The sequence below is a fragment of the Dermochelys coriacea genome, chromosome 11, assembly GCF_009764565.3.
Source record: "Dermochelys coriacea isolate rDerCor1 chromosome 11, rDerCor1.pri.v4, whole genome shotgun sequence".
Classification (NCBI taxonomy): domain Eukaryota; kingdom Metazoa; phylum Chordata; order Testudines; family Dermochelyidae; genus Dermochelys; species Dermochelys coriacea.
Genome location: NC_050078.2, coordinates 57,295,806 through 57,317,254, shown reverse-complemented (window position 1 = coordinate 57,317,254; position 21,449 = coordinate 57,295,806). Strand labels below are relative to the sequence as shown.

Genomic DNA, 21,449 nt, shown 5'->3' with positions numbered 1-21,449 from the left:
GTGGCTGAGTGCCTATTGTATGGAGTTTTTTCATTTTTGTGCCAAGCCTTTAGTTATAGGACAAACCTGACTGACAGAGCAGGACTGTAATGAATGATCCATCTGATGTGAGTTATATTAACTGTATGTATAAAAGCAGCTGGATGGAATAGCTGGAATTAGATAAAACACAAAAGTCATATTTTATCCTGTGATTTCATGGCTACTATGGCTGCCATGGGATTATTTCAGAAGTTTAGAGGCTCAATTCCTATAGTTGACCATATTCTTGATCGGGTGTTTGGGCTGGGATTGGAGATCGAGCAACTGGAAATTTTCCCATCACATGGAACTATCCTTTCCCTCTGTAATTTGAGGGTGGACACACCTCTCCCGTCCAGGTGAGAGACCAGCTGTGATACTCCACTCTGAGATGTTAATGGAACCTAAATGCTTCCAGATGACTGAAGGAGAATAGTTTTTCTTCAGATAGAGCATTCTTAGTTTCATTCTCAACTTGAGTGATCCCTAGACTGTCTCTTCCCAACTTCATCCCCACAGGTCACATGCTGGGTTTATAGATGGCAGGCAACAACTGAAGTTGCAGAGATGACTAATGGCAGAAGTCTTTTACTGAAGCTGATCGATTTGTACAATAGATTTTTTGCATTCTTGTGACATGGATGAGTAGGAGGCAAAGGAGAGTCTCTGCCACCATAGCATCGGCATCATCTTGATTCGTAGGTTTTTTGTGGGTGCTGAACAACACAGATAGTCTGAGCTGTCATTGCTTGTTAATTGTATTGTGTTCCTCCCATTGTGAAGGAAAATTACATTATTTTGATGGACAGAATTGCCCAGGTTCATACTGAACTGGTTGCATCTGTGAGGCTGGGGCTGTATGTTGAAGGGGACTAAGGCTTCTGTGCTTGGGTTTCAGTCAGCGTCACTCACTAAGGTAATGGAGGGAACTTTGTCACAAATATCCTGGGACCCACACAGCTACAATAATACTGCAAACAACTCTTGTTGTTTTCCTCCATGTTTGGTGAAGGCCAATGCGGAAGAGCTGGGCCAATTGCTGGTGGAGTTTGAGAGTTTCAATTAGGGAGGGTTGCCTACCTTAAGAAAGCATTTGTACATCCATTGCTCAAGAAATGGTCAATGCTAACTCTTGTTCTTTATCTCATCTTCCATTTCTGGGTAAGATTAGTGAAAAGGCTATGGCAAGAAAACTCTCATGGTATCTAGATCCCTCCGATTTCCTTAATAATCTGGTTGCAGGCTTGGGCATGGCATGAAGACTGCTTTGATGGATGAAATGTCCTAGTGATGGATTGGGTGCCCAGGTTGATATTAGGTCTTTCAGCTGCCTTTGGTAACTCTTGATGGTAAAGTAGTGTAGAAATTCATGGAACCCTAGCAGAAACGGATACTAAGGAATAGCTGTCCATTATTTTCTGTTAAATCCCAGAGTGCTGTTGTGCACCATTAGTGCGTGTGAGGGAGATCTCCTGTGGCAGGGTTCTATCTGGCCACATCTCTTATTTAATGAGTATCTGAGGCTATTGGGAGGGTTAGTGTTTAACAAAAAAAACCCCACACCTTGGTTACATTGTCTTCAATGTGCTTGTGACACCCTGCGCTGTATCTCTGTAGATACTTACATGGCCCCCAACATCATAGTGTCTTTGGTGAGGTAAAACTTTGAAGATTTTATCTTCATAAACCCTTCTGTGAGGTGAAAAGTATTCGTTTCCACGTTTTACAAATGGGGAACTGGTGCTAAACATCTTGCCCATGTCACATAGGAAATCTGTCACAACCAGGAACTGAACCTCGATCACCTAAGTGTCAGTACAAGGCCATCTCTTTTCCTCAGCTGAAGCAAATGGGTGTTTTGCCCTTTGTCTGGTGGAGATTGGGGCATGGATAAGAGCTACTTGGCTGAGGCTCAATGCAGAAAAGACTGAGAAGATATTAATAGGTGGGAGAAAGCAAACCTGATATGGTGGAGATTACATCTGCTCCTCTGACTGAGGGCGTGACCTGCCTTTTCTCACGAGGTGGTTAGATGTGAAACTGATGTTTAATAACCAGGTATCAGCCAGCAGTCAAGGTGGTTGTGACCTTTTCTTTCTTACATGGACCTCTCAATATCATCACCTTTACCTTTGTCATCTTGAGTTTAGACTACTGCAATGCACTATGCACACTGCAAAGTGGGGTTATTATACCTTTAAATTCATTCAGAAACCGAGCTGGCGCAGAACATGGGAACCTGCTCACTAAGCAGGGTTTTGCACTGTGAACATATTATACGAGTGCTCAGGGATGTGGACAAATAGGAGAGAGTCCAGCGGAGGGCAACAAAAATGATTAGGGGGCTGGGGCACATGACTTATGAAGAGAGGCTGAGGGAACTAGGCTTGTTTAGTCTGCAGAAGAGAAGAGTGAGGGGGGATTTGATAGCAGCCTTCAACTACCTGAAGTGGGGGTTCCAAAGAGGATGTTCTTGGTGGTGGCAGATGACAGAACAAGGAGTAATGGTCTCAAGTTGCAGTGGGGAGGTCTAGGTTGGTTATCAGCAAACACTATTTCACTAGGAGGGTGGTAAAGCACTTGAATGGATTCCCTAGGTGGAATCTCCATCCTTAGAGGTTTTTAAGGCCTGGCTTGACAATGTCCTGGCTGGGATGATTTAGTTGGTGTTGGTCCTGCTTTGAGCAGGGGGTTGGACTAGATGACCTCCTGAAGTCTCTTCCAACCCTAATCTTCTATGATTTGCGTGAGCTGCTGTTTGTTTTCCAGGTGAGATATTAAGATGTTAATTTTCACATGTAAGTGCCTGAGTGGCCAGTTTAGATAACTGCCTGTTTGAGACTTTCTCTCCTTGTGCCATGCATTTGCAGTGAGCAGTGACACTCCTTCAGTTTGAATAAGAAGGAGCTGCTGGCAGGGCATTCTCAGGAGCCTCTCATCTTTGGCATCCAGACCCCCACCTTGGTCTAAAATAAAACAAATTGTTTGAGCTTCTGAGCACATTAAAAAACTGATCTGTTTGCTCAGGCTTTTGCACAAGGGAATAGAATCGCCAGCATTTTTGGAAAAGGGTGGAATATTATATATTTTAAACTCTTTTTATATTAAAATATATATAGGGATGATAATTTATGTGGCTGAGAAGAATTATCCTGCAAAATGTTAATATATTATTGTATATTTGAAAAAAGACATAGATGCCCAGATACAAGGATATGTACATTTTTATATTTTAGATATTTTAAATCAAAATAAGAGGAAAAAACTGCACATATATATAGTGCAAAGCATGTCTCATGCTATACATTTAATGTTTTATATTAACTGTGCATTGGATAATTATCGTAAGAGGTACAGATTGTCCTTTCAAGTTTAGTCTCTTGCCTTTCTATGTGTACATTATCCTGGCACTAAGACTAAAGAAGGCCAGTGTCTGAAATCCTTGGGCTACAGAGGTACTTTATTTCTCTCCTTTAGGGCTAAAATAATATCTGTTTCCCGTGGGAAACTCACCAGTTTTCCATTCTGCACCGCTACAGAGGTATTAGTCTTGCACTTGATTCACTTCAATTGTGACCCTGGGAGGAGTGGCAAGACAATAATTTGTCTCAATTCTATTTCAGCAATGAGGCTGTCTGTCTTCTCAATTTGAGGGCAATTGCATGTCACCTGGAGAATGCATTTTCTTCGGGTTCTACTAATTCAAGATTATAGTTTCTAATAAATAAAGAATCTTAACTCCCAGCTTTTTAAATAAAAAACAAACTACTTTGATAGGGTGAAGGTCCTGAAAGGAGAGAGGTAGTCCAAGAAAGATAAAGCATTAAAGTAATTTGAGATTTTCTTTATAAAGGAGAATATAACTCTTTGAATTTTCGTATTGCTTCCAGTCTGCAAGGATACAATGATTGGTTTTTCATTTCTGGCCTTGATTTGTCAGATGCATATATGTGTAGGTTTAATGATGGCTCTTTTATTGTGTACTGTATATAGGAAGGGATTTCTGCTTTCCCTTTAGCTTCTCCAGATTGACTCGATTTGCCACCAGTGATCAAGTTATTTTCAAGAGACCAATATAGACTAAGCAAGGGTCTTCACTGAAGGTTGTGTCACTTAGGCCCCAATCCTGCAAGCTACTCCACTTCAGTTAGGGCTCCATGCGGGCATAGGAATCCACCCACATGATGCATCTCATGGGATCAAGGATTTAAACACACAGTGATAGGTGCCTTAGAAAAATCTTATGCAATGGTTAAAAGAATGTAAATTTATAGAGAATAAGTCCATCAATGGCTATTAGCCAAGATGCTCAGGGATACAACTCCATGCTCTGAGCCTCTGCATCACTCAATAATTACCTGTTCTGTTCATTCCCTCTGAAGTATCTGGCATTTGCCACCATCAGAAGACAGGATAGTGGGCTAGATCAGTGGTTCTCAAAGCCAGTCCGCCACTTGTTCAGGGAAAGCCCCTGGCGGGGGCTGCAGGAACGGCAGCCAGGACATCCCTTGGCCTGCGCTGCTTCCCGCAGCCCCCTGGAGCAGTGAACCACGGCCAGTGGGATCGGCCGAACCTGCGGACGCGGCAGATAAACAAACTGGTCTGGCCCGCCAGAGGCTTTCCCTGAACAAGTGGTGGACTGGCTTTGAGAACCACTGGGCTAGAGACCTGACCAAATATGAGCATTCGTATGTTCTTATGACAAGCCTTGTTGTATCAAATAAACCTATAATAAATTAAATAATAAATTATAAATTAACTTGAATTTTTTTAAAGGTTGGATTACAGTGGACCTTCAAGAGAGTTTTTTTTCCTGGTGTCCAGAGAGCTCTTCAATCCATATTATGGTTTATTTGAATATTCAGCCAATGATACCTACACAGTACAAATAAGTCCCATGTCTGCTTTTGTAGACAATCACCATGAATGGTAAGAATTAATTTTTAATCTTATTTTTTCTATTGTTTCTACTTGTAGCTCATATTTGTTCAAACACAGAGTTTGATCTTTTTAACCAGCAGTAAAATAATTGCATTTCTTTAGACTTTCTTCATTATTATGTTTTGTAGTTGGTTGTAACAGATATTCTTTTTTCTCACAATGTCAGCAAAGATGAGATTTGGAACATATGTATTGTGGGTTTGGCTCACTACATGAAACTCCACACTTCTTGTACAAGAGCAAACATTTGCTTCACCAAAGCACTGTCAGTCCTTTGTGCATGAAAAGCAGATTATATTAAACACTGGCTTGTAGTCAACTCAGTGTATGAGAGATTTCAATCAGCTTTTATTGCATGTTGTTTGTTTGGGATTTTTTCATGAATATAGATTGTTCCAAGTAAGGCAATCCACATCTGGAGTAGGAAAATCTATTGAGATATCTCTTCTGGTTCTTCGCTATTTAATCAAGGTCCATATATCTGATAGTAGCCTTTAAAATCTGTAAAAAGGATGTACTATGAGGAATTTGAAAAACAGAGGGAAAAAACGTGGAATGATGTGCAGTATATATATCTATAAAATGTATTTTTCTTTTTATGTGTGTGTGTGTGTGTGTGTGTGTGTGTGTGTGTGTATATGTGTAAATTATATACATAATCTCAATTTCATGATTAAGGGCCAAATTCTAAACTGGTATAAATCCATGCATTTCCAGTTAAATCAGTGGAGCTATGCCATTTACACTAGCTGAGAATCTGGGTCTAAGGTATTTAAATTACAGTAATGGGGTGACAGCTGCAAGTCTGTGTAGGACAGAGGCAAATTAGGGTCTCAAATGATGTAGGATCATTGCAATGAAGTATAGTTGAGAGTTGCACCATTTAGTGCTGGCTGCACTGCACATCAGTTGAAGCAATGCACTTGTTGGACTCTGGATACAGAAGTTCAGCAATAACAAACTGTATATTCTGCGTCTGAAAAAGCATGACAGTCTGACAGAACAAGCTGCAGGGCTGTGCACAGCCATTTTCTCCCCATCCCCAGCTATGTAGAGCTAGAGATCTAGCCAGTGAGTGAGTGGGCCATGACCCATTTGTTTCTGGAGAGACTAGTGCCAGCGTCAGCATCAGGGAGAGTGCAAGGAATGCACCTGTGCAGAGAGGGAGGAAGCTTTGTGTGTCTCTTCCCCATCTTGCACACCTTGCACACCCAGGCATAACAAAGCCTTAATTTTTCCCAAGTAAAGTAGTTCTGAGTATATATCTTACCAGGAAGTCTAGAAACTTGATTTCCTTTCAGAGAGAGCATTAGGCTTGAATCTGCTTTCAGATACATGGAGAGCATGCCTAGTTTCTTTAATGATTTTTTTTCACAATGTTCTGCAACATGCACCGTCATTTCTGACAGCAGAATTGTGCCCTTAGAGTCTAACAGAGTCTATGTGAAGGCCCTAGTGTTGTGAACAAAGTTGCCACATTCCTAATTTCTAATCTTCCAGCAGCAATGAGTTTACAAGGGGGTTTAAATCATGTTGGTACTTTTTCTGGGGAAATGGAATGGTAAGGGTGATAGTTTCCAGCCACTCCCCAGAAAAGGTTACATGGAGCCCAACATCCATCAGTCATGAAAAAGAGCATGGAGCCACCCACTAGCTAGAAAAGGATGCCTAGAATAATCTATCAGAGTCAGTCTCTCAGTGCTCAGAAAGGGAGAGTGAGGAGATGGAGGGGCAGAAAACAGCTGTAATGTTGGAAGCCAGGGTTTGAAAAAAGGACCTAGTTTGGTAGGATTAGAATGAGTTTAGTTTAGATTTCAGTAGCTGAAAAGTGGCAACTTCAGCTTTGAAACCCCAGGTACTTTCCACGCCTTTCAGATTTGTTTTTTCACTACATTCTACTGAGAACTGAAAAGAAACAAGCTACCACAACACAGTTATAGTTATCTGATTTAAATATACTGTTAAACTTGGTACACAGATAAATGATAGGGCAGCACACAAACCACAAAGTCTGAGTGTACTGGTTATAACTCATTTCCTTTGTTGTTCAGGTTCAGGTTCAGTGGTCGAATCCTTGGTCTTGCTCTGATACATCAGTATTTGTTAGATGCCTTCTTTACACGGCCCTTTTATAAAGCCCTCCTCAGAATGTGAGTAGAAATGTTCTGATTTTCTTTTTCTCATGGAAAATGCAGTTTTTGACCAGCGATAAATGTTAGGTTCTTTACTCCAAAAAGATAGGTCAATATAATTTGGTCATTTAGTTTTAATCCAAGATTTACTTTAAAGTATAGTTGCCTAAATTAAGGCCCATTTATGGTACTAGCCAGTTACTTGATGACTTAGATAATTATGTTACTGATCAATATCAAAACCTTGTGATTCCTGTCAACCAATTACATCACCTGTTCCTTCTATAAAATCATACTCTTCAAATCCTGCAGTGAAACATCAGATATTAATAGAGTGCTTGTTCATTTGTCTTTAATGACTCATAGGACAGGATGTGAATCAAACTTTGTTTAGACTTTAAGATCAGCGTTTTCAAAAGTAGTCTCTGATTTTTGGTTGCTTCCATTTTGAGGTGCCTAATTTGAGATACCCTGGGTCTGATTTTCAGAAGTACTGCATCTCGCAGCTCAGCTGAAGATAATAAGAACTGCAGTTGCTCAATACCTCTGAAAATCAGATCTAATGTTTAGGGATCCAAAAAAGGAAGCCCAAAATCAGAAGCCACTTCTGAGAATTTCGGAAGATGATTTACGTTTATCTGTAAAGCACTGTTCACGTTTATGGTGCTGTGCAAATAATACAAGTTTATTTTTACAGCAACCAAAACTGTATTAGGTGCTTTACAGAACTTTTTAAAAAAAAGGCATGGTCCCAATCCCAAGGATTACAGTCCAAGGTTAGGGGTGATGTGATGGGGGAGTTGCAGGGGAAACAAATAAAACGGTAGGGGGGATGGGTGGTGAAAGAGAAGGACTCCATCAATAAAATCATGTGATTACCTAGTTTAGTTATCTATTGGTCGTAGTGACTTGCTAGAAGTTTTTTAAATAGCTGTGGGCCAGATTCTGCCACCTTCACGACAGCAGGCCTGATTCATGATCCCCTTATGGCCTGGCCGAAAGAAAGACACTACAAAGTAGCTTTATGGACCCTCCTGGGTCTGCAGCTCCACAGAAGGCGTCTGAACCAACTCTGCACACATCTTTGCAAGAGCCACTGCTACAAGGGGCATTCCCAGGTCAGCAAGGGGAATGTTGTCCCCGCCGTTTTGTGCTGCTGTTAAGGGCCATTGCTGCAGGATGCAAGTTAAGGTAACCTTTAGCCCAAGACCACTCCTGGTACCCTGTAGCTAGAGAAGATGCATGCCATCTTCCCTGTGTGCCTGTACCAGCCCTAGAGTGGGCACAAGAATAAATTCCCCTGATGGAGTAGCAACTTATTCTCCGAGTGATCCTAAATGTAAGGCTGTTCACAGGTTAAGATTCTGCTTCAAGTGAACAAGGCTGACACAATCTGATCCCATAATAATAATTATGATTGTTGACTGACTTCTTGTGGGGGTCATGGAAATGATAAGGAGGCGCTTGAATGAGGAGAGGGCAGTTGGCTCAGAAACCAAATTTGGAAGGGCGTATCATGTTTAAGGGCTTTATGGCAAAATCACCCAGGCTGGCATCACTGGCAAAGTGGAGAGAGCAGGACGTGACAGATTAAGACTATCCTCCCTATTGCAGAGGTTAGTTACTACTAATAAAAAGGTCCTATTTCTTTTATGAGGTGAATTACATATCCTATATTGATGGATCTTTACTCTTAAGTATTACAGGTTTCAGAGTAGCAGCCATGTTAGTCTGTATCCATAAAAAGAACAGGAGTACTTGTGGCACCTTAGAAACTAACAAATTTATTAGAGCGTAAGCTTTCGTGGGCTACAGCATGGAACATGTATGTTCCATTCTATGCATCTGATGAAGTGGGCTGTAGCCCACAAAAGCTTATGCTCTAATAAATTTGTTAGTCTCTAAGGTGCCACAAGTACTCATGTTTTTTTAAGTATTACAAGAATTAATAGCATTTTTTGTAATCCATGTTTAAAATAAGGGTATTAGTAATTGAAATATGGTGCAAGTGGCCAGAATTTGAAATAAAGTGAAATTTACAAGCAAAAGGTTTTTAAAATGGAAATTTAGGGTTTTGTAGTTTAACAACAAAGAGATGAGAGTTACGCAAGTAGTTGCTATTATCATTGTTAGGCAAATACAGAGATTCAGAATAGTTTCTACTAACTTGATTTCAGAACGTCAGCACAAAGGAATCCAGTAACCACTGTTCTTTGTTCTGTTGATTTCTCTGAGCTCCCTTTATTCTCAGTTTGTTTTGTAGGGCTGTCCTGTCTCAGCTCTGTTAATAAGCACACACTACTGCTGTCAGCTATATTTGTATATTTTCTTCTTGTTTATGTTAGACTCTGTGACCTGAGTGACTTGGAATACCTTGATGAGGAGTTCCACCAGAGTTTGCAGTGGATGAAAGACAACGATATACATGATATCCTAGATCTCACATTCACTGTAAATGAAGAAGTTTTTGGGCAGGTGTGCAAGATTGCTACTTTCCTTTCCTTTCCTTTCCTCTTTATATTCTGTTAGGTAACTGTTTCTTTGGACTGAAAAATGTCATTCCCAGCTGATTTGAGTTCATTAATAAAAATCTTGGTTGATATGAACAATGGAAAAACCTATAGAGAGATTATCATTCGTTACCTACCAATGCAATACCTAAAGAATGCAGATTTTGGTTTGTATCTCTTATTTTGAAGCTGCTTGTTCTTTCTTTGTACTTGACATGATCTGGTAAAAACAGGGATTTCAGTTTCATGTCATCTGTCTGATTTTATGTACTCCAGTCTGTTAAACCAATCTGTGCTTGGCCTATGATATTGGGGAATTAGCACTACATATTTAACAAAAAGCTTGAGTTTATAATATATATTCTTGTTGTATTTATATTATTTTGGTGATGGTTTTCCTCTAAGATCACTGAACGGGAACTGAAACCAGGGGGTGCCAACATCCCAGTCACAGAGAAGAACAAGAAAGAATACATAGAGAGAATGGTGAAATGGAGAATTGAGAGAGGGGTTGTGCAGCAAACAGAAAGTCTAGTTCGAGGTTTCTATGAGGTGAGAAATCCTACTCAACTCTAGTTCCCATATTATATTATGTAGCATTCGCCATACTTGCCTTTCTAATACACCCAACCATGCAGTATTTAGAAAACATAGGTAAAATCAGGAGTGAGAGTTATATGCATCCTACAGTGGACCTAATGTATTTCATAATAATCAAATGTCGTCTTATATATGTGGAGGTCACTTGTTGGAGGTCATTGAATCAACTAACATGACTATATTCTAAAGAAATGAAAACATTTTTACCACTATTTGCATTAGCAGCAGTGCAAACTCAGATAATAAGGAGAGTTGAACTCAGGAAGGAATTTTTTACTCCATGTCCAGCATTACACAATTGGCTGAGTATATTTCAAGATGCTTTCCTTTACATTTTCCACCTTGAACATGGACCTTGAATATATTGACCCTTATTGCCCTGGAAGTATTTCTGTATTATTTTTCTAAATAATTTTCCTTCTAAATACTAAGAGCTTCTTATGAAACTGAATGTAGCTACAGTATGAAACCCAGTGGAAGAATAGTCCACATATTTGCATCTTTTGAAAAATCTTTTAACCTTTAAACCTCCCCTTTCATTGAACAAGCCAGAACATTACTTGAAAAATGATACAGCATTAGTAACTGGAGAGTCCATTTAGTAGGAGGCAAAAATAACAGAAACAATGAGGGCACGTTTCTATGTATTCTGTTTCCTTTCACAGGTTGTTGACGCTAGGCTGGTGTCTGTATTTGATGCAAGAGAATTGGAACTGGTTATTGCTGGCACAGCAGAAATTGACTTAAGTGACTGGAGAAACAACACAGAGTATAGAGGAGGTGACATGGATTTTTTTTTTCTAGTCAAAGTTAGCTCTGGTACTGCGTGAGTGAACCTGGAAGTGCCCTTTGTCTAAGATTTTGCTAAACCTATTCTATGAAATATGTCAATTCAATAAGTGTTGGAGACCATTTTAAACTAATTTTGGAATGTCTTTATTTTCCTGGTTAGCTTTTGAATTAGGAGCAGACATTTTAGTTGATAAAAGGAGTAAGATCCCAAACGGCAAGAGCATGTTTGTATTTTGAATTTACAGAGAGGTTGATGGCATCTGAAAGTGAGTAGGCAAACCTTTGACATAAAGGTGTTCTCAGAGTTCATTTACAGCAGCAGGTAAAGATGCATATTATATCTGACTCCAAACCCCTTTCACATTCCCATTACGCTCAGTCTTTCTCCTTGCTCTTACCTTCAGCTATTCTGATTTTTCTCCTGCCTAAGTGCATAAAGAGAGTGGTTAGGCAGACCCATCTTTAGTAAGGACCACTTCACTTCCATTTCCAAAGGCTATCTGGAACTGGTAGTGAGCCTATCTGAGTGCAATCCAGCTTCAATTCCATCAAGAACAATGAGATGACAGCTATTTTGAGTGAGGTGGCTGTGATTGCTACTGGTATCATGAGCAGCTTTTAAAAAAACCAAAAACCTAATGTCACAAGAATTGGCAACTCAGATGATTGACTTGCTAATGGTTTAAGTGTTTGCAAAAGGGAAACTGAATGTCTGCCTTTAATTTGGAGCAATGTGCAATGACCCTGATAAGAGCCCTGGTTTAGTCTCACTTGCTGTCTTTTGCTGATATTTGATTACAAGTATAGCAGCTAAGACTGTAACTAAGACTGAGCTGGGGAAGGCCATTAATGATTAATATTTCACACGTGTGTTCTCCTGCACTTCTGTAGCACTTACTATTAAAAGAATCAAAGGTAATGTGGCTTTTTGTTGTTGTTCTAACAGGTTACCATGACAATCACATTGTAATTCGGTGGTTCTGGGCTGCTGTAGAAAGATTCAACAATGAACAACGGCTAAGGCTATTACAGGTGAGAGATCAGTAGATTTGTATAAAAATATATATCACCCTTTCACATTAAATGTTAAACTACTTCATCAGTTTCAGATAATGAAACCTTCAGATAGCGTGATGTCAGGACACAGGAATGGCCTGGTAACTCAGCAGTCTCCAGATGCTTACTGTAAATAATTGAAATGTCAAAGCTAACTAAAAACAAAAGTCCCCTTGATAGAAAGTTACCAAACAGTATGAGTGTTGGGTGGTGGTGATTTTTATTATTTGACTAAAAAAATCCTCAAAATTTGTATTTCAAGGAAAGGAAAAAACCCATGATCATATTTACCTTTGAAGATTATTCAGAGGAAGAGTTAGGGAGGACTTGGCTGAGGTGTTCAAAATTATTAAAATGATATTGAAAACTGATCCAGTCCCCCATTATTATCCTTTTTATATAACATGAAAACAAGAGGTCTTCACTTAGTTGATAGCCAGTAAATTAAGAACAAATAAATTGAAACACTTCTTCACACAGTATGTCCACCTGTGGAATTCATTTATCTGATGGATTCAACAACACTGAAGGCAGTAGAGGAATTTTAATGCATGTGGGTTTTTCACTGAGTTGCATGTAATCAAATACAGGTACTTCTAGCATGCCAAATTCTTTAGAAGGGGCCAGATCTGATATTATCTGAGTTTGCCACATAGTTGCACTAGTTTCAAATGCATTGTTTTAAACATTTTCAGAACTGGCATCTGATCATGTTAACTGTGTCACTAATGTTCCTTTTTCCTGTTACAGCTGGCTCCGTGTAAATGCTATGTGGGAAACCTTACTGAGGTGTCCCCTTTGATGCAGTACCATAGATGGCTGTGTAACTTTATTGCTAAGATTTCCCTCTGCAATTATAATGCAGTGTAGGGATTCTGCAACTGCAGGTCAAAAATATTTTATATAGGTGTTTTATCACAGACCATTAAAAAATAATTAGGCTATCTGTCACAAGACTCTTACTGATGGATGATTCTAGTCAAATCTGCTCTGTACAACGTCATAAGAAATTCTCACTGAAATCTATGGGAATTTTACCTAAATGAGAACTGTAGAACTTGTCTCTTAGCTTATATCAGTTAAAGTTTGTAAAGTACTTTGAAATCCAGCTGAATGAAAGGCACAATATAAATGTAACATATATGGTAATTTACTTATTAGTTAGTCCCTCTTAAACCTTAAGTGTATTTTATTTTCTCCCTTTATTATTTATTAGCTTGATGATGCTAGTAATGTGACTTTAATTCTACATTGATAGTGCATCATAATTAAGTGAAATCTGTAACAGAAATTAGTCTAGTAAGCCCTCCCTCCTAGAGTGCTAATCAAGAAATATGCCACTTTCCCTCCCCTACATTTTAAACAGGACCTTTAATACTCCTGATTCCCCTTCAAATAAGGCCTGATCCTGCAAAGTCTTATACAAGAACAACTTGACTTAGTGGGAACACTGCTGTGAGTAGTTACTTATGCATGAGCATTCACATGACCCTCAGGTTGTACATCTGTCATCCGTGTTGTTCTTTTTGTGTTGGTAGTTTGTTACAGGCACATCTAGCATACCTTATGAGGGGTTTGCATCTCTAAGAGGGAGCAATGGGCCAAGAAGATTCTGTGTAGAAAAATGGGGGAAAATCACTGCTCTTCCCAGGTAAAAGTGTGTGATGTGTATGTTTTGGGTTGGGGTTTTTTTTTTTTTAATCTAAGTAAATTTTGAACTACTTGGATAGAGTTCAGTTCTCTGTGAGCCAGTCACAATAGATACGTTGATATTCTCAACTACCCCTGCTGCTAACTATTGGGATTATACAGAAGCTGTTTGAGAAACAAACAGCTGTCATTGATTGACTGAGTATGCTCTGCTGAAGGGGAAGTTCTGCTTCCTAGTTGTTCCAGTGTGTATGACATTTCGTTCTTTCGTTCTTTCTTTTGAAGAGGTTGTTTTCCTGAATGGTAGGAAAGACAAACTAATTGTACTTAGGAGTCTGTACCTTAATTCAATTCATTCTACTTTACCAGGTTTACAACTTCTCTTCTAAAATTTATAGTTTTTTGTTTGTCATAAAACCAGGCATTGCTTCCCTAAAATAGTATCTATGATGTTCTCTGCAAGGTATGTTATTGGTCATTGCCAGAAAATGGATATCAACTCTGGATTAAAAAGACCCGATGTATTTACAGTCTAGCTCAGTCCCTAGGAGGGTCAGCATGACTTCAGCATTGTGTAGAAATCATGCTGTGGTGATTTTTTGAATCGGAGGAAAAAGTGTGTTCTGAGGAGTGATTTGAAGAAGGAGAGAGAGAAGAAGGCAAACACGGTGTTAAGAGGGGGTGAAGATTGTAAAGGGAGCAAGTAGTAGAGAGGCTTGGGCCAAGTGAGACAAGTGAAAAGAGGAGTAGAAAGAAATGAGTTGGATGTAAGGAAAAGCTGAGTTGCACAAGGCCTTGAAGAGCTGAAGCCAGGGAAAGAATTCAAGGTGGAAAGTGACGTGATCAGAGTGGCAAGAGGAAAAAGTAAGGAAGGAATTGCTTTCCTCATTTTTCCTTTTGTGATGCCAGGAAAAGAGCTGGTCTTAAATGATCTACAGTATCAGACTGACATATGAGCCAGGATCTGAAAAGTCATCTTGACTGAACTCTGTATTAATAAGAACTTCTCTACAGAGAGGTCAGTTTTTCAGATTAATACATTTGGGGAAGATTTTCCATCATCTAATTCTGTAGCATTTAGAGGAAGTTACACTGGTTGGAAATAAATACGTTACTAATTTTGATTACCAGATAGAAAGTCAAAGTATAAACAGTACTATGTAGTAGAAATGAACAGACCCAGTGTACAAGTTTGTGGAGTCAGTAGCTCTAACACAAAACCACCTTGTCAGTTAAGAGTATAAATGGGAGCCACACAGCTGAAGGTCAAAGGTACATTAAGAGAATTCTAAGAGTTTATATTTCAAAACAATTACTGTAGTATCTTTTAGGGTCAAAAGGTATTCTGTGCGTCAGCCGCCTAAGCATGCCTCAGAGAATGATTTGTTACTGAAATGAGAAATAGATTATGTTCCTATAGCATTTTAAAAATGTAAACTGTTGCATTTTCTTGAATGAACCTGGACTTCAGCAGTGCCATTCCATTTTATACCAATACTTAAGTAGGAAAAGAGAATATTGTAGGTTTTGTATCTTCTAATATTCAGTCTCTAAGACAGACTTTCGGCAGTACTGAAATATTCTTATTAAATAAAAGGTCCCAGTTAGGATGAGGGCACTCTTCACTGGGCGCATTTCACATCTAAAGACAGTTCCTGCCCCAGAAGGTTTGCAATCTAAGATCTCAGTCCTGCTTAACTTCACTGTGCTGAGGAGTCCCATTAGCTTCAATGGGCGGCGACTGGTAATAATGTGTAGCACGTGTGCATATGTCACCAAGATCGGGACCTTACTAGTTAGATATAAGTAGACCTAAAACACATATTTGATCAGTGTGGCAGGATGCTGGCCTGGGAGGCACAAATAACTGGAAATCAGATTTTTCCAGGACTGATAATCTGGCTACTGTGAGGACAAATTAATTCATTAAATTCCTTGCTGGACCTCTCATCTGTGTAAAAAATAAATATATAAATAAAATAAAATAAATGTTTTAGGGGAGTATAGTGTTGATGATTTTTAAAGTAACTTAAAAATGGGAGAAAGACAAATTGTGAAAGCTCCATTTAAAATAGTGTTCTGGATCCATAAAAACCCACTAAAGTAGGGGAACTCAAAGGGAAGGCTCAAACTAGCTGTCTATTAATATAACTGATGGAACCCGCTTTACCTGTTTATTGTGCATAGATACAGAGACTTGGGACCAAATTCACCTCTTAGGCAGCAGGATCCAACCTGGAACAGGGCCACACTCCTGTAAGCTGCTCATTCTACTAGGGAAACCAGAGCCAACGGGTACACTCTGCACAGGAGGAAGGGGCAGGACAAGCCAGGAGATTCAGCACCTCACTGAGGGAGTTTTGTGTGGCAGGGCTACTGCGGAACTCCAGCTGTAAAATAAAACTGCTTCACTTTTGAGAAAGAGAGTGGAGATGTGTGCTGAGCACCTTTACTAGTTCAGCCCAGTGGGTGCAGGGAGGGTGCCAGCTGCTTGCCTTTTGCCCATGGCAGTGAACATGGCCCTTGATCTTTAACTTTCAGTTTTTTGCTTTGGAGACACTGGGCCATAACTTTACTACTGTTTTAAGATATTTTTACAAACATGAGAGCCAAATAACCCAAATTTATTTGTCATGAGTCAGCCACTCCCACTGCTCAAGACATGGTACCCTAATCACATAGGAAATGCATGACTTACAGCATCCATCTCAAACTTAGCTCTGAGCAGAATGTAAACTGTGTTTGTTTTTCTAACATCTCCAGTTCCTATGTACAGAGTGGCTTCAGCCTAAGCCGCACCAGCTTCAGAGGCTTTACTGTGCAAACACTGAGTAGCACTGGCTGAAGCTACCTATCTTAACAAAGACACTGAGTGGCAAACTTTCAGCAGGCTCCTAAAAGAGATCCTGCAGATATGTACGAATTGTTGGACACCCACTGAAAATTTCACCCTGAGGCTCTTCGATGCCTAATGGTTCTAGGGTTTTGTATTAACCTAGGGACAAATTATTTTACTCTCACTCTCAGTGATTAATATTTTTATTTTGTGAACAGTCCCACTGATTTCAATGGGACCACTTGTGGAGTCTGGTACTACTGGCAAAATCTGGCTCTCAAATTACAAATCAAGGGGGTTTTTTGTTTGTTTTTAATTCATACCAGAGAGAAGAAATAAATGAATGAAAACATTTTATTGTAGCCATTCCCTTTTCCTGGCTTTGTAGAGAAACGGATAACAGATTGATCAGAACTATGGAAGCTATGGAATCATCTAATCATGTTATAATCAGCCTTACTGAACCAGAAAAATGAAACTTCTGGAACTTGCATGTCAATTTGCCTGGCTTCTATCGCTGCCCTTTCCATCCTATGTTAGTGGCATGTGCATGCACTGAAAAAGTTAGTTATTCCTAGTTTAGTTTTGCCCCTGCTGTCCCTGTCACCACCTTTACTTTCAGCTTGTTTATCTTATTGTATGTCAGGCTAAATCAGATATCACTAGAGGAACTCCTACTCTCTGTTTCTTAAATGTTTAGAAGTTGGTAGTGTTAATTATATAGCAGCTAGTGATGATGAATATATAAACATTTGCACACGAACAGCATTCTTCTGTTATTGGTAAGGTACTGGACTTTAGACTTAAAGTTAATTTGTCTGTAATACTGTTTGAACTCCAGTGAAGGGGAAAGTGATTGAATGTCAAGACTCCAGGAACTAAGATACATTTACCTTTATCAGAAAATGTGAGAGCAGAAAGATGAACATAGTATACAGTTAGCTTGAAATGTCCTGGGAAAACAGTATCCACAGTATCCACAGTAAAATCACTCTCCTTGCAGAATGACAGAGTCCTTTGTCTGGTAGAAGAAGAGCACATTTCCTCAATAGGATCAGTATCTTTATTTTTAAAAACGAGTCAGCTCTCTAAAGAAAATGATCACATTTTCAATTCACTAACAAAATCATCCTCAAAAACTGAAAGAAAACTCAACTTGTCTTCCTACTAATCAGTTAAACCAAGATGCAAGATTGTTAATTTGCAATGAATTCCTAATTGATTCATGCATTATGGTTTTTATAATTTGTGGCTGTACAGCCCACATTATGCATGATGCATAATTCTAACAAGTGGATGTCTGTTTCAAAGAAACTCCTCTCCTTTCACACCCTTTCTGAGTGTATTAATCTTAAGAAGCAGGAGGAAATCCTTCTGCTGGTTGTGCGAGCAACCAGAGGATCCAAGGAGGATTACTACAATGGTCCACATTCCCTTCCTGTGGGCCTAATGGAAAGAGAAGCTCTATGAAGTTTCTTTTATAATGTTTCCTCCAAATTCTCCTTCCAGAGGGTTAAGGAGGGGGAAATCAGTTGAACCCACCCACCGAATGGAGGAGGTTAGGCCACCATGGATCTTCCGAGGTCTAATTGAACCCAGAGAATTGGTGGATGTACAGGGTCATCTAACTACCTGACAGCACTGCTCTAATTGTAAGCCTTCCTACTGTCTTTTCCCCCACCCCTTAACAAGGGTCTCCAACATGGAGGGACTCTGCAGGAAAGTTAGATCCTCTAAGCACACTTTCTGGATCCCACAGATAGCTTTCCACAATGTTCTGAGAAGAGAAAAGAGGACCACAGATTCTGCTGACCTGCTCCCTTTCCAGGCAGCCAAGGGTTGATCCCTCTAGTAGATCGGGAGGGAGGGAGGGGCGAAATGAGCAGCCCCATAGAATACCATGGGGTGTGAACTCTACCTGCTGAAAAACATTCTTATTTTGACAGAGTTCTGTTAAGTCTACAATAATTGGATGGAGCAAAATACAGTATTTTTTCTACCACAGCAATACACCCGAAGTTTGGTCTGATGTTTAAAATGATAATCTGGCCCTGCATAGTGTGTCTTTCCCAAAGTCTGGTATTTTTTTGACACTATAATGCTGTTCGCTAATTCAGTGTTTCACCTTCACTGAGGGTTTGTAATGAACTCTTAGCTTCTGTGTTATAAACAAGCTAGAATGACTCGCCTCTTCTCTTCATGTTCCAACCTAGTAGTTAGGATCTGATTGGCAGTTAAGATGATGATCCCTAGATTTGTTCATCTGGGGGCTGGGCACCCTCTTGTTTTGAGAAGGCTCACTGTAAATTCAGTGTAGCCATTCTGACTACTGCTGAATGGGGTATGTTGAATAGGGAGTCTCAGTTCTTGATGGGGGAAGAGTTCCTGACATTATATACTTAAATTTATTATGCTGTGGTTTTTTTAAATGTTTGCTGTTCAAGCGGTGACAGGCAGGCCACTGCAGAAAAGGTTTCTGCTTGCCAACAGGAACAGGTTTAAACAACAGTGTGGTGTGATTGCAAAAGGAAAAAGTAAATGTAAAGAAAGTCCTGCCCCTTTAAGGGCCAAACCCAAATACAAAAGGACTTTTATTTTCCAAAGCACAGGACTAAAGGGTTAGTTAGCTTTCAAAGAAGAGGAGGAAATGAAAAGTCCTTGGAGCTTTCATCTCAGCACCCCTCTCCCAAAAGATTCTACTTGCATTAGTCACTTGGAGCTGTGCCATTTATTTCAGTGGAGTAGGATGGAATTACCCTGCTACTGAATAAATCCCTATATCAAATTCAGGCAACTCTGGTCCTTCCTCTAGTCAGAGGATGGGGTCTTTAGGACCTTTTCACAATGTGTGTAGAGATTGTGATAAGCAGATTATAGAAATTGGGAAGGGAGGGGGGGAGAACATTTTCCTGTCCTGTCAAGAAAGCCAGTGTGTGTTTTGAGAATTATATACATACATTCATTTAACTACTAAATATATTTCTCTGTAATAGATTACCAAGATCAGATCCTCGGCTGGTGTAAATCAGTATACCTGCACTGACTTCAAGGCAGCTACACTGATTTACAACAGCTGAGGCTCTGGCCCAGAGAAATTATCAATGGAAAAGACCTAATTTGCTAACTAGTCTATCTCTTGTCAGTAGGATTGTTTCCTATGTGTATTTTCTAGTATTTCACTAATTCTATCTAATTTATGTGCATTCATTCTTCAGAAATAAGCTCCTCGTGATTACAGACCTAATATTCAAATATCACTAATTATTAATAGAAAATACTAATTTTAAAAGTATGTATTCTAAGCCAAATTTTCAAAACAAACTGCCTCAATTGTGCCCCTAAATTGCAAATTTTGTGTGTGCACATTTTACAGGCAAAATTTAGGCTACTACTTGTGATCCACATTAAGGGTCAGAATTTCAAAAATATCTTTGACAATTAATTCTTTTTTAACTTGAAAATAAGTGTTCAGTAACACAATAATATTTCACAAAGCATGGTATTTTGAAAGGACCTTCTAGCGCACCTGAATTTCCAGTTACTTTCATTTGAATTTCTGAATAACCATGGCTTATTTGCCACTTTTTTTTTTCTTTTTTGCAGGGCTCATACGTGTTTCAATCGTCTTGACCTTCCCCCTTACCCATCATTCTCCATGCTCTGTGAGAAACTGTTGACAGCAGTTGAAGAGACAAGTACCTTTGGACTTGAGTGATACGCAAACCATAGTGCCCAGCTCTTTGGACGTTTGTGGATCTGTCCTCTTAAGAATGAATGAACATTTGTATTGGATTTCTTAGAGGAAATTGTTTTACAATACAATTCAAATAATGAGATTTCTATGAATGAGTAAAATCTAGCTTCGGAAGCAGTTACAAGCATTGTGATAGTGGCAGAGTACTCTACGGTAATACTGGAGTGTGCCTGGTGTGCAGGGAAAACCAACAGTCTTGCAATAAACAGTTTTTCTTAACTGCCATGTTTGTTATGGCCCAAGCAAAGGATGTGACCATGCATGATCAGCAAGGTGGCTACTGCAAAATCTGACAAGTATCTTGAAACTGGATTTCACCCAAGTCCTTGAATGTAAAGTTCAAGTCAAAATGTGAAATCGTTCAGCCCACCCCTAAATTCGCTAAAATCAAACTATGGAAATCTTTAAAAAAAAAAAATAAAAATAAAATAAAAAGTTTCCTAAAGGTAGGTTACTTTATGCCATATACTATAACAGAAAATCCATTACTTGCTATATCTAAGACTACGAGTGTCTGCATGGTGTGCACCATAGATTTCAGCTTCCTGGGGCAGAAGTGAATTTGAAGGAAAATCAGCAGTAAGGGATGTCACAACAATGACTTGCAATAAGGAGGTTTGTGAAAATGTATATGCAGGTGGTGCGTGTATGGCAAATGATGATCTATTATAAGGAGAACTTAATCATTTCTGATTTTATGCTTTGTACTGCATGGAAACTGTTTTAAAAAATTATTATCAATTTATCACAGCATATCAGGAAAAAGAAACTTAAACAGTGACTTCTGTTTATTTTTATAGGTTCATTAAGTTAAGTTCCTCAGAGTGTATATAAGAAACTAGCAAACTAAATGCTATTTCTGTTCATCTCACTTTTCATGCATAAACAAACATTGTGCTAGTGTTTTATTCTTTAAGCACTCTCAAGGAAAAAAATGCCTTTTATTTTTATATGAGTAAGAAATTCCCAAAAATATTTTTCACTGAATGTACCAAAGTTGAAGGGACATTATGATCAGACTGACCGCAAACTGCATCACTCTTACAAGTATCTAGAAAATAGCTTCTTAAGAACTGAGCTTTCTTCACAGTGCCATGTCTATAGATATCAGGACTGTGCACATAAGTAATAATTTTGTAAAAATCACTACATGCGAT

The 21,449-nt window shown here is 39.2% G+C and overlaps 1 protein-coding gene across 1 annotated transcript in view; it reads left to right on the top strand.

Moving 5' to 3' along the window:
- HECW2 (HECT, C2 and WW domain containing E3 ubiquitin protein ligase 2) overlaps window positions 1-21,212 on the top strand; it is a 263,183-nt gene extending 241,971 nt beyond the window's left edge. The window contains 8 exon segments of the mRNA XM_038422564.2: window positions 4,798-4,950; window positions 7,014-7,112; window positions 9,440-9,569; window positions 10,010-10,156; window positions 10,870-10,984; window positions 11,943-12,028; window positions 13,591-13,703; window positions 20,142-21,212. Coding sequence (XP_038278492.1) covers window positions 4,798-4,950; window positions 7,014-7,112; window positions 9,440-9,569; window positions 10,010-10,156; window positions 10,870-10,984; window positions 11,943-12,028; window positions 13,591-13,703; window positions 20,142-20,253 — 955 coding nt within the window. The 3' untranslated portion in view covers window positions 20,254-21,212.
- Window positions 21,213-21,449: the final 237 nt, after the last annotated feature.